Raw genomic sequence first — 13877 nt, forward strand, 5'->3', positions numbered from 1 at the left:
AACTGGGCCCAAAAAGACTTTTCTCCCACAGACTTAAATTGTGCAAGAGACTACTGTAAAAAGAAATGACTGACTGACCGATGGGTGTGAACACCCCCAAAAACTCCTATAAAAACTTGTGAGTTGTTGAGTTAGGGGAAAATTAATAAACGTTCTGAAATGCTGCATATGACAAATTCTCAATTATTTATGCTTTCTTGTAAATTTGGCAAATGTAATACATGATCTAGATAAGTGACACTTCTTACTGTATATTATTCATTTCATTATTCATGCAGGTCTGTTGATCGTTTGGCTCTGTCCTAGTGCAGACAAGAAGGCATAATATTCACCTTAGAGGTGCGTCTTGTCTCTTTCAGCCTTCTTGCTACATTGGAGCATTTGAACAATAATCTACATTTTATGTTAGCTCATGAAAAAAAACAATGTTGTGTGTGTGTGTGTGTCTTATTATATGATGATAAAAAAGCACTTCACTAAAAGTATGCTCACACACACATTACTGTCAAGCTGCAATGGGCAACCCTTCAGATGGCTACGATAAGAAATCTCCTTTTAAACAGTGTCTCAGATGTCTTCCTCTGTTTTTGTACTTCACATCATTTAACACTGAAAACCTTTTTTGCGACTGCTGATCTGACAACACAGTTATTATGAATTCATCATCATTACCTCTGACAGATTCTCTGTGTCCTTTTATTCTAACTCCCGTTAACGTTCTTTGACTTACCTCTATTGAGGGTAATCGTGTTTTCAAACTGCAGTTCGGCAGAGCTTTGGGCGATATAACCAGGAAGAATAACGCTGCAGTGGATTCAGTGAGTTAATCTAAAACTTACATTTACAGCTACTACTAGATTTTGGCAAACTGTCTCCGACAAATCCCGTAGAAGCCCTATTTGCAAAGCACCCGTGGATACGTTGATACTGCAGAAAACTCTCGTGGCTCTTAGGTAAGTTCTGGAGATATCGGAGGCATCTTTTCTGCTATGATCTGAGGGACATCTATCCAGTCAGAGATAATGATATTCTCAGAAGGTGTAAGCCACACTGAATCTAAACATGCATCCATCATGTATGTGTGTTCAGATTGGACTGAGCTGTGGCTCCGAAGAGTGTGGAAAGGATTTTAAAGGTCCTATGTATGACATTCACTACATTACATGCAATGATATAATGGAGTATCGTCCTGAGCAAAGACTGAAGCCCCACTCCCTGCACGTGTTCTGTGCTGTGATAGCCAGTCCGCTGTGTGTGCATGTTGCTACATGTGAGAGTTTGAAGCATTCAGCCTGAAGGCGACCTCAAAAAGTTTCCTCGACCGAAGCAACCTGGTTCTTTGGCTAAAAAAGTCGCCCCATCTGTGCACTTCTACCACCTTGTGTCCTCCCTCCTCCTTTGTCCCCCACATGGCTGCTGCTGGCTTCAGCAGCGGGATCAGAATTTGTAAAAATCAATATTCCAAAAATAATAGCCAAGACGTACATCCTTTTGCTTGCCTTGTGTACTCACCTTGCCACTTGACATTTTTCAAAAGAGGTTAACTGTTGCGAGGGTGACCGTGAGATGGCCATGTTGGCCCCCCCCCCCTGTGCCACCCTGCAGCTCTCACATGCTCCGTGATGCTGACATTGTCACAGAAGTAGCAGCAGTCTATCAGCTTCTCTTCTAAACCTTACACTGAGACCGTTGCTACCGTTACAACACATCCTGATTTACTGCCCCCAACTGTTCAACTGTTCATTTCTGAGGATGCACAACCGATGCTGCCAAAGACTGCAGGCTAATGGGGACAAGCCATTATGCAGGTGTACACAAACAGAAATGTAAAACCGACAACTTGGAGGGACGAGGATCTGGAGCACTGACACCATCCGTCCCCTCAGCACTTTTGTGCACTGAGCAGGTTTTGGTTTGGTTCGGTTTGGCACAATGGTCCTAAACCTGGCAACCTCACTGTGATTCCAAAGCTTCAGGGTGCTGCACACAGTCACAGTGCCTGGCTGGTGTTAAAATAATAGTTCCAGCATGTAATTTCTCCTAAAACCGTTCTATTTGCACGTGGATCACACATCCTGTTTTTGAGAGTTATAAACAGCTGCTGTATAAATCTAGAGAAGCAGAAAGAAGAGTGCACCTGTTCGTCACAAAGCAGGTTTCTCGTGTGGTGTGCTTGTAAAAGGGAACAGCGCACCGGTTAGGAACCCTCAGTTGGATGATGATGTAACAGCTAAGTGAAGTTTGGACCCCTCAAGCTCTAGAAGAGGGAAGACCAGCACTGAGTGGAAAGCCGACCATTAACCAAGCAGCACAAAGTGGTACAGAGCTGTACATCTAAACCTGAGGAAGTGTGTGAGGAAGGAGGATGAGATGATGATGATGGCAAAAAGGGGAGATGGAATATGTTTGGAGAGCAAACATACACGGCAGCATGCACTTGGTTGAAACACACACACACACACACACACACACACACACAGCCACGTTCAGCACAGCAAACTAAAGAGGAGGAATGTGACTCCAGAGTAAGACTGGGAGGTGTTGGTTCTTACTTGGAGGTAAGGCTTGGTCAGTGGCAGCAGGAAAATGGTTAAGGTCATGGCTGGGTCGCAGGACTGGAAGATGGCCAACAGGAGGGGAGAAGTCTGGGCCTACAGGACATCAGAGAGACAGTATGGTAGACGTTACCACAGAGCTGGGGACACACTTCACCACCTTTCAGACTGGACGTCGCACACTTGGTACCGTATGCGCAAAATACGTGACGTGACGAGTTTTTGTCACACGTGTGGCAGCCGAATGATGTTTATGTCGGGCAGTTTTGCAGCTCATGTGTCAATGTTGAATTCTAATGCAGAAAGCCATGTGTTGAAGTCGGGGCGGGGGGGGAAAGGAGGGTGCGGAGATCGGGGTGATGAGCTGAGGGAAACTTTGGTTAGAAGTTAGTAATGATTCTCTCTGGGTTCATCGATCATGTGAGGGATTACCAAATTCAATTACCTCAATTTTAAAGTGGGAGTGGGCATCTTTTCACCCCCCTCTTATCATCATCAGCAGCAGAATACGGTAACATATTAGCTTAGTAACACCGCTGCTCATTTAAGAAACTGCTACAAGATGATCAAACCGATGTCAGAGCTTTGATGATGACAGAAGAAAACATCCAGTTACTTTTAATACGCAGGCAGGTCCTGTTATTAGCTGAGCAGGTAGAAAGGATGCTGTCTGAATGGTGGTTTGGTGACGCCGTGGCTGATGGCAGAGGGTGTTTCATGGTGAGCGCAAGGCTTCAAAGGTAACCAATCTAAACATTACGCTGTGCAATCAACACTTGACAATAAAAAAACTTCCACTTTAATATAGTTCTAGAATTATAGAACTGTTGATTTGTGCATCTTAAACCAGACTAGTTGTCGTGCAGCGGTGTAGAAAGAAGTTATTTCAAAACACTGGCATTGAACATAATCATCCAGGTGCTACGATCTGTCCGTCTGTCTCCTGATGCACCACTAACAGTAAAACCCATGATGTCACTGCATGCATGCTGAACGTACATGCACTGCATCGCCGGACACCGGCTGTCAAAATGCTAGCTGTGATCCATGAACATGTGATCCAGATGAGGAAATACGTTAACGCTACGTGGAAATGCACACGACATGCTTTGAGATGGGACTGTGGTTAAGATCAGCTGGAGTGAGTCAGCCCCCCCCCACTGGGCAGAAAAGTGTCTTCAATATGAGAGGACACATTATTGCAAAAAGCAGAAACATCATACAAGAGGAAGAAAAATCACGACGGGCAGAGAGATCATCAACACAGCCTCTGCTCACTTGACAGATTTTCATGATTTGAGCCAAAGAACTGAGGTAAAGTTTGACAGCGATGGTGGTTTCAGGACGGCTAAATAACACGACTGCAGCCAAAGTATTAGAGAAAAATAACGGCAGGGTGTGCAGTAACATCACCGACATCATACCTATCCAAGCTATCTGCCAAAACTGGGCACTGATGACTAAATGGACAGAACACAGACAGCTAGAACGTATATGAATACTAGGTGTGAATATCATGTGGATCACATTTTCACCGAAGGCGTAAGTCGCCTTCAAACAGGGACTTCATCAGGTTGTCCGTATCAAACAGCTGAGCTCGGTCTGTTAACTGTCCCCTTAGAACACGTTGCTTCTCACAGCCTCAGCTACAGTACCTGCTACATACGTTTAAAAATGTACACGTGTGCGCCTTCTTATCTGCAGCGAAAACGAAAAAAAACTTCTCATTAATCCACAAATCACAACATGAGATGCTACTAACTGCATTACTACTGAGTATTACTATATAATAACATGTAGCACTCCTGACATTTAGCAAACTCTTTAAGGCTGGTCTTTGTTCACTTCCTGGGGATCTACCCCAGGAGTGAAGCTATTCTAAAGCCATCCCCTACATCCTGGATGCTCACAGATGTGCTCCAGCATCAGTAGCCATGGGGGGGGGGGGTATGGTGCTGGGGCCCTGTGAGCTTCAGAGGAAGCTTTGTGTCACCGGGCCTTGGACAAGGTTAATCTGTTTTTTTTGTCATCTGGAGGAATTTGAAAAAGATCATTAAATAACAACTTGTGATTTATTTTATTTTTAATGACACGAAGGATTCGGATGAGTTGATACATCTAAAGATTCACAGTGACTTGAATCAAACAGGTGGACGGGAGTTCAGTGCGCAGTGTATTACTATTATTACTATCATTACTGCTGTTGCTGTTATCATTACCATTTATCCATCATGACTGTTTAAACTCAGGCTCCTGTCAGCACACACCCATAACGTCGTGTCTCGTCAAGCTTGTTCACTCCAGTTCATGCGTTTCCCGTTTTATTGCGCCTTATTCTTGTTTCAGGCCCCTTGACTTCCTGCCCTTGTGTGTTTCCACCTGTGCCCCCCCCGCTGTATACAGTATGTGTTTCTGTGTCCCCCCCCCCGTCCTGTGCCAGATCATCTTTAGGATTTCAGTAGTTTTTGGCTTGTGTCTGTTCTTGGTGCCTTGTTTTTGTTGATCGTACTCAACAACAAACGGAACCTTTTTACCATCTGGTTGCCTCGGGGTCGCAGCGCACAGGGCCAACACCACAGATGGAACCAAAAATAACGCTTGAACAATGACACCCACTTTGCAGATGTCTTTGCATACAGCAGCTACACCACAGCGTGACGCACTCTCTCACTTGTTTATTCTGCTGAGTTTTGGTGCTACAGGAGGCAGGAGACCCAGATCTTGTCTTCCTGACACCCACATTACATTTACAGCTACAGTATTTCACACTTGACGGAAGAACGCAATCATATCCGTGTTACAGCACACAAGGTCTGGAGAAACTCCAGCGTTTACTCATGCTCTACCACGATGTAGTCGGCCAACTTTGGAACAATGTCTCTCAATTAAAGGCTGGTATTTCAATGTGTGCACGGTTTAAAACACCAACACTCTGATAAAAGGGCAAAATTAGGGGGGACATGTTTGGACTTCAGAGAATAAGCCTCTGATGCCTTTAGGTAGAATATGTTCTGGTGTGTTCTGATGGGAACAGGAGGGGGAAAGAAAACCACTTGAAAGGAGAAACCTGGCAGGGAGTCTGGCAGTGTGCTGATTGCATTTCAGAGGAGGGGAATTTCATTTTGTTTCTTCAAGACTGTGCATGTGTGTGTGTGTGTGTGTGAGACCTACTTTTCTATCACAGTCTACTCCAGTTGTCATGTAAAATGTACAAACACAGTGAAGACGTCTCCAGTGAAACAAGGCCAGTTTCATTTGCCCGCAGGCCCCAAGAAGCAGCTCACACCAAAGGTGGTAACAGCTTTTTACAGGAAGTGAGTAGAATATTTGTGCACGGTAAGCACTTTTTAAGCTTTTCATTTAGACTATTTTTTTTATATTTTATTGATTTATCTGTTATTTAACCCTTCAGAGTCTGGGGTAAAACAGCGTTGTTTACTACTTTTCATTTTACCTTTGTGTTTCCCATTCAAACTGCTTAGCCTGCCTTTCTTTGTGTCTTTCTCTTCAGCACAACCTCACCTATGTGATTCTACAAGTATTTATTTATTTTGACAGAATATATGGACACACTGTATGTAAAAGTGCAAAAGAAACACAAAATCCGAGCAGGAACTAGTTGGATCTTTGGAGGAGCGGGGGTCTGCGCGGACACCTCCTCTCGTTCGTCTTCACGCGCAGCATCCACTTCATCCTCTGAAAGGAGTCTTCCTCAGAATCACAACGTTCTTCCCCACATTCAGCATCTTCTAACTCGTAGAAGAGCTGTAGTGCGCGACTTCGGCTCTTCAGAAATTTAGTCTTAATAGGCCGATCGACAAAATTCAAACACTTGTAAAAAGTTTGAAGTGTCCGCTTTCCAACAGTCTTTGAACTGAGCACCTGCGTGCTTGTGTCACAGCTTTACGTTTTCAAACGTGCGACATGTGACTTTGAGGCCGTGTGGCGGTCCTAGACTCTGAAGGGTTAAGAAAGATTTGAATTTGGAAGTCTGTACAAATATTTGTACATGAGCAGTATGAGTGTAGTAAATATGAAACGCTTCAGTATGTATGTGCATCATGTATCATACGTGTGTCAGTATGACCACACCTCCTTTTGAGCTCTTTCTTTCTTTCTCTCTTTCTTTAGATGTTAAAGGCCTCACAGGTTTCAAACAGGCGTCTATTAATTCAACATCTTTGCCTGCACAGTGGATGCTCCCTCATCTCACAGGGAATTCCTGATCCATTCCATCCTCTCATCAGTGTCATTATTTATTACATTCAATTAAGAACTCTGCTGCCTGTTTTACACCAACAGCCCCCCCAGGCATTGTTATAAAAAAAAAACCAGACTGTCATGACACAGTCTCCGTGAAAAGCTGTAATCATATATATGGAAACATGTAATCACATGTACGATGGCTCGAATGCGGCATGATCTTCATGAGTAATGTCCTCCTGTCCACCTTCCACTTTTTATTTATTGGCTGTTAAGCAACAGTCATTTAAGGACAATACTTCCTGCATATTTTCCACATGAAAAGTGGAGGTGTGGCGTTCCTCTTATTGAACTGCTGAATTTATAAAGATGACACGTAAACATATGGGAGGCTTTTGAAACTGTAGTGACAAACGAACAAAGGAACAGCGGCTGTTAGAGGTCCGAGGCTGCTGGGCCTAATAAAGACCTTTTGTTCATCATGGCCATCAGTTAACCATTGGATAATCTGTGGGGATTCCTGTCTGCTCACATGCTGCACTACAATTACAATGACTGAATAATAATCAGTTAATAATCCTTATTGATCATTATTTAAGAAATACACTACTCACTAAAAGTTAGGGATATTCAGCTTTCAGGTGAAATATATGGAAAATGTAAAAAGTGAATGCTACAGTGATATTATATCATGAAAGTAGGGCATTTAAGTAGAAGCAGGCAATGGTAATTTTATTCATCTTAAACAATTTATTTGAAAGAAAATCTACCAACAGTGGTAGGTATACCACAACAAAACATTTTCAGTGCCTCAATAAATTGGGACGTGGCCAAAGGACGTCCACTCCTCTCCTTTCTGTGACTCTTCCAGTCTCTGTATCACTGTTCCAACCTCCTGATGACACTCTGTGACCCTCTAAGCTCAGTGAACACCTCCGTCTGAGGACTTCCTGTTTGAAGCCTCCAGTGTTGAGGTGCTGCTGATCAACTGTTAGGTGTCGTCTTGGTCTCATGATGTCAGAATGTGAACAGCAGGATGAGGAGGACTGTTTAAATACCAATTCTAACTGAAGCAGGAAATGTATTGGTGGATTCATGGATCAAACCTGTTGTGAATGTTGCTGCTAAGCTTCTTGTTAGAGAACAGCAGCTGGTGCAGAAAGTACTGAGACACTGAACAGTTGGACATGTGCATTCAAAGGTTTAGAGAAGGTCACATTAAGTTCACCTGGAAAGGTTAGAATGCATTTTAGGTTCATCCTGAAATTTCACCTGAAAGCTGAATATCCCTAACTTTTAGTGAGTAGTGTATATTGTAAAATAATTTACAATTACGTAACAACACTCAAAGGAAAACACATGAATAATCTTATTTCCTTTAAAGTGTAAATCAGTCATTGAGCTAGCTGGAGTCTTTTTAAACAGGAATGCTAGAGCATCTGGACTATGTGCCTTAACCATTAAGCTACAATCACCAACTTCAAGAGTCATTTCACAAAGGCTTTTAACCTCTTCAAACCCAGCTGCCCACTGGGGTCAGGGCTAAGCCACCAGTGACACCGCAAACCAGAAAAGGCTGTGGCCCCATGAGGTTTGGTCTGCAGGTCTGGAATGTCTACGCAGGTACGTTCTGCCATATAGCGTGTCCTAGTCATTGGTATTGAAATATGCCCCATCCTGTTCAAATCAGTTCATTTTTTACTTGTTATCTATTTTAATATTATGTCTGCCTGTCACACTTCCTACCTTAAAATGCAGTTTCCATTTGCGATTGGTTTAATTCAGACAGTTCTCTTTCATGTAAAGATGTGGAAGCGGTGTGCCTCCTGCAAGTCAAATGAAATGTGACCCAGAGGGAAACAGCAGGGCTAACGGCTAATGATGAGCGTGTTGAAATTTGAACTGAAGCTGAAACTCCAGCAGATAACCGAGAAGGAATTTTTCATCTCACCGAAGCTGTTCCTGTCGCTGGGTCCTGGCACAGCCGGGTCCCCCCGCTCTCCCCTCCTGGCCTCCTTCCACCTTCCGGTCCGCCTCTCTCCTCCCGCCCCGCCCACCTCCTGGCCCTCTGGAGCGTGGCTGGCATCGGGTACCGACTCAAAGGCGCTCTCCTCATCTTCGTCTTCGTCCTGGGAGGAGAACACGGTGCTGCCGGAGAGCCTGTTGCTGTCCACCGAGGAGAGGCGGGTGTGGCTGCAGAAGCGGCTCCTCCCCTCGTAGCCCGAGTTGCTGTAGCAGGAGGTGCTGTAGCAGGAAGTGCTGTAGCAGGAGGTGCTGTAGCAGGAGGTGTCGCAAAACTCACACTCGTTCTCACCCGGAGGTCTGTGGGTGCTCCCGCCAACTCTTCTTCCTCCTCCGTTACTGGAATCCCCCTCCTCGCTCTCCAGACAGGAGGGAGAGATCCTCCTGATTGCGGCATGTCCCCCTACTACACCCTCCCCCTCCAGGAGCTGGTTCAGCTCAGAGAGCCGTTCGATGGAGAGGCTTCGTGGTAGGGAGCGACGGCAGCAGGGACCGGGACACTCTGGAACCTACCGGGATACACACAGAAAAACAATTAAAGGGCTTCTACTGCACCGCAGGGCAAACGGTAGCTGGACAGACACTGCTGGCATCGGAACGTAACTTCTGTGACATAACCCATTATCATTTTATGAGCTACAGAGTGACTCCACACATCTTTTTCAGAGAAAAAAACAAAGTGCTTTCCTTGTCATCATTTGATCGGAGTGTCCTGGATGTGGTGGGCTCACACCTGATCCCGGGCTGTGATAGGAACCAGGGTCTTGGGACCAATATAGTCAAATTATTTGGATGTATAGGTACACTCTGACAAGTTGAAACTCTTACCCTGAAATCCCACCAGGCACGTCTGAGTCGTTTTGCACAGAGATTTGGTTGATTTGGTCATTTTCCTGTGATTTTCGTGCTTCTACCGTGGCCAAACAAGCTATTTTTCGTATTTTTCTTACAGCCAGCAGCTAAAGTGAAAGTGAAAGAGTTTTTCCCACTTCTAAGATGAACCTCTTGTTGAACGAGGTGTTAAAACCCCCTCTGACCGGTTAATGTCTGGCCTGGTGCCACCGATTACCAAATAATACTGATGTGATGGTGGAACATATTGTATGACTGAAAGTCTGCATGGGGGCTTTCATTTTGAAAACTGACCAGATTCTCTTTGCCGTTAGTTTCTCTGACTTCCTGCCTGCCTGCCTGCCTCATCCACTCTGTGCTGCTTGACACAGTCGGGCTGCGGCCAATGTCGAAAACAGAACAGTACAGCAAAGGCCGATGGGAATGTTGGTAGTACTGGACGTCAGTCAGGGGATCACCAACGCCAGTGGAACTTTCATGGGAATCCATCCAGTAGTTTTTTGAGATATTTGAGATAGTGGATCATGGGTAAAAATGTGTCGAATCTATAAAAGTGGTTTAATATTCCCATCAAAACGTTGTGATCACACATGAGGAACGTAGACAGGGAATACTGTGCTGGCTGTTTAGCTCACTTTCTAATTAATTCTGAATGCAGGTGTATTTTGACATTTTCCCTCAAAGAAGACCATCTACCGTCACAGAATAAGTGAAAACAGCAGTGAGCTGTTTCTTACCCTTCTCTCCAGTAGTTTTTCAGCAGATGTCTTTGGAAGTACCCATCAAGCATGAATTCTGACAACTACTTTTACTCCAACGTGCGTATTAGTTATTCTAGATGAACCTGGGCACAGCGTTCAGCTACCCTCAGTGGACAGCTGGAAGAACGTTGCTGGCCGTACCTGAGAGGGAGACTGCGTTGTATCCTCCTCTTCCTCATCCTCCTGCCCCTCCTCCTCTTTGGAGGTTTTCAGTGTTGGCGATATGGAGGTGGAATCATGGCTGATGCTGGTGTTTTCTCCCTCCCCGCCCTCCTCCTCCTCCTGGCTGGGAGCCCTGTGCTGGGCCGACGGGAGACTGTGGAGGAGGTGGTGTATCCGGATGTAGTGGGACCGGGGCGTCTCCGGCTCCCCGCAGGCCGATGCGATCACCGTCTCCAGCTCTGACACGGGGAGGGAGCAGGGGCGGTTCTTGCGGCGCGAGGGAGCGTGGGAATTGTAGTTTGAGAAGAGGGACTGACAAGCGCAGGGGACGCAGCTTCTTTCTCCATCCCCCGGCGGGGCCCCTTCAGCTGGTTCTGCAGGGACCTCTTGCGATGCGGTGCTTGCCTCTGTGGGGGCCTCCCCGGCGTCGGCTGTTTCTGCTATAGGACTGGCAGGGTCTGGCTTTGGCTGCGTCTCCTCCCCAGCCTCCTTCTCTTCTGCTGTCGCCTCCTCCTCAGATTGTGGCGCCGACTCTGCTCCCTGCTCCCCCTCCTCTTCCTCCTCCTGCCTCTGCTCCCTTCCCTCCTCTTCTCCTCCCGCTTCACCGTTCCTAGCCTCCTGTTTTGCCAGGGCCCCCTGCTCCTGCCCCACCTGGGGCTCTGCAGAGGGGGGTTCCTCCCTCACTGTGCTCTCCTCCTCCACGGTTCCTTGCTCCACCTCTGGTGTCTCCTCCTCCTCCTCAGCAGGTAGGACCTCCTCTAGCGTGGGGGCTTCTGCTGTGGAGGTGTCAGGGTCAGGGGGAGCATCGAGGGGGAGGTCTGGCATGTCAGGCCCCACACTTAGTGTGTCATCATCAGGTGCATCACCAGCGTGGTTTTCATTTGCTGCATTCTGCTCGTCAGGACAGGGGGGCTCTATGACGAGGGAGACCTCTTCATCATCTAAGGAAATAACACATATCCATGTTACTTTTCATGGTCTGTACCCCATTCCTGACATTCACATTAAAGAATCTAAACGCAACATCAAGTACGTTTATGTTATTACGTTATTTTGTGACTGGATTCAAACAGTTTTCCTAAAGAGAGACAGACGACCTGAGAGCAGAATAACAGACTTCTTTAAGGCCAGGGGGAGACAGCAGGATTGATAACATGTCTGCCTATGCAGCTAAACGGCCCGATGCCTTTCGTACCGGGGTGAATCGAAGAGGTCAGCTCAAAGCGGAATTGCAGCTGGCCGCAGACATGATCTGTTGGCAACCTACGACCCAGCGAATAACTCACCACCCGATCCCTGAAGAGAAAAGACAGAGACAGAGGAGAGAGGGTGTAAAGCAGCAGCGCAGGGAGACGGGAAGGAAATGGGAGAATTAAAAATGCACAAGTTGCTAGGATATTTCTTTGGCCAGACAAGAACCTGCACTAATGGGAATGTAGACAGTGCAGATAGCTAATGATAGCATAGCTTAAATCATCATCAGCCTGAACCATCGAGCGCTGAAGTATCATATCCCACTCCACAACATAAAACCTGTGCATGAACACGCGTGGAGTGTGTCTGTTTTACCCAATGGCGTGTTTTTCCAGCAGCCTTTGCACCGGGACAGAGAGCTTCCCCAGGAAGCGCTTGATGATTGGCCGACTCTTTGCAAACTTGTCTTTCACCTCAATCTCCAGGACATCGGTGGGCAGGGACACAAAGTTAAACCTCTGGAGAAAAAGACAGACGTAGAGGAGAGAGCATGGTAAGGAACAGACCAGTCACTGGATTGGGATGATTGAAGTCATTCAAATTAAAATAGCAACCTTTATATACAGCTACGTTGCAGTGGAGCATATGTTTTGTAGGAAACATATGGATATTTAACTCATCTGGCCATCTAGTTATTGTGCCATGCAACACTTGGCCATCCTTTTGGCAGTTAGTTGTTTTCTTCTTCTACTTCATCAGCTTGGCCGACCCATCCTCAGTGTCCGTTTAAACTTCAGACTGCATGACAGAGTTCGATGGAGCCTCCCAGTGGTCTTGGTTAAATATTAAAGAAGGCTAAGAGTCTGCAGCCATGCTAGAGGCTTTGGGAGGCTGTACTTGTAAACGCTAATGTCAGCATGCTGACATGATCCCAATGACGATGTTAACCTAGTGTTTTTTAGTAGGTAACGACCACTAATTAGAAGTTGGAAGTTGGAGTTTATCAAAGACGTGGTTTTTCTGGTGCTACACAGAAAGTTTAAGACTTCTTTATAGAGCCGCACCGGGTCAAAGAAATAACAGTGACATTTTGGACACGAAAAACAAAATGTTGGTCAAAAGAAGATTCCAAAGTGACTGTTTTGTGCCTGACCTGAAATAAAAGCTGAAATGTTGATCTCTTGTCTCATATTCATCTTTTGATGTCAAACCCAAATGTTTTCAGTCTACAGCAAAAATAAAGGAACTGGCCTCACTGTTCCAATACTTTTGGAGGGGAGTGTATATTATACATTATTTCTTACATTTCAGCCATTTCCCTAAAATTCCAACTGTGTGTGTGTGTGTATTTAATCCCACTTGTTTTCAGCCCCACATATTTGTGTGTGTGTGTGTGTCGATGTATTAGCTGCTGGAGTAGGATGTTGGCTGCTGTCCTCTGCTAACCCTGCAGTCAGGCTGTGCTTTAGCCAGCCTTACAGTCAGTTACTACAGTATTATAGTGGCTGAGTTTAGTTCCCTGATGTGGTTGTTCTTGCATGTAGTGCGATACATACACTCCTCACTAAAAGTTAGGGATATTCAGCTTTCAGGTGAAATTTCAGGATGAACCTAAAATGCATTCTAACCTTTCCAGGTGAACTTAATGTGACCTTCTCTAAACCTTTGAATGCACATGTCCAACTGTTCAGTGTCTCAGTACTTTTTGCACAAGTTGCTGTTCTCTAACAAGAAGCTTAACAGCAACATTCACAACAGGTTTGATCCATGAATCCACCAATACATTTCCTGCTTCAGTTAGAATTGGTATTTAAACAGTCCTCCTCATCCTGCTGTTCACATTCTGACATCATGAGACCAAGACGACACCTAACAGTTGATCAGCAGCACCTCAACACTGGAGGCTTCAAACAGGAAGTCCTCAGACGGAGGTGTTCACTGAGCTTAGAGGGTCACAGAGTGTCATCAGGAGGTTGGAACAGTGATACAGAGACTGGAAGAGTCACAGAAAGGAGAGGAGTGGACGTCCTTTGGCCACATCCCAATTTATTGAGACACCGAAAATGTTTTGTTGTGGTATACCTACCACTGTTGGTAGATTTTCTTTCAATAAATTGTTTAAGATGAA

At 45.6% G+C, this 13877-nt stretch overlaps 1 protein-coding gene across 1 annotated transcript in view; it reads right to left on the minus strand.

Moving 5' to 3' along the window:
- The window catches only part of LOC139220800 (E3 ubiquitin-protein ligase HECW1), a 59917-nt gene that overhangs the window by 19386 nt on the left and 26654 nt on the right, over window positions 1-13877 (minus strand). The window contains exons 7-11 of the mRNA XM_070852649.1: window positions 12125-12267; window positions 11751-11851; window positions 10535-11496; window positions 8710-9289; window positions 2553-2645 (exon numbers count right to left, since the gene is read on the minus strand). Of these exons, the coding sequence (XP_070708750.1) occupies window positions 2553-2645; window positions 8710-9289; window positions 10535-11496; window positions 11751-11851; window positions 12125-12267 (1879 nt within the window). The remainder of the gene's footprint in view (window positions 1-2552; window positions 2646-8709; window positions 9290-10534; window positions 11497-11750; window positions 11852-12124; window positions 12268-13877) is intronic.

The sequence above is a fragment of the Pempheris klunzingeri genome, chromosome 21, assembly GCF_042242105.1.
Source record: "Pempheris klunzingeri isolate RE-2024b chromosome 21, fPemKlu1.hap1, whole genome shotgun sequence".
Classification (NCBI taxonomy): Eukaryota; Metazoa; Chordata; class Actinopteri; order Acropomatiformes; family Pempheridae; genus Pempheris; species Pempheris klunzingeri.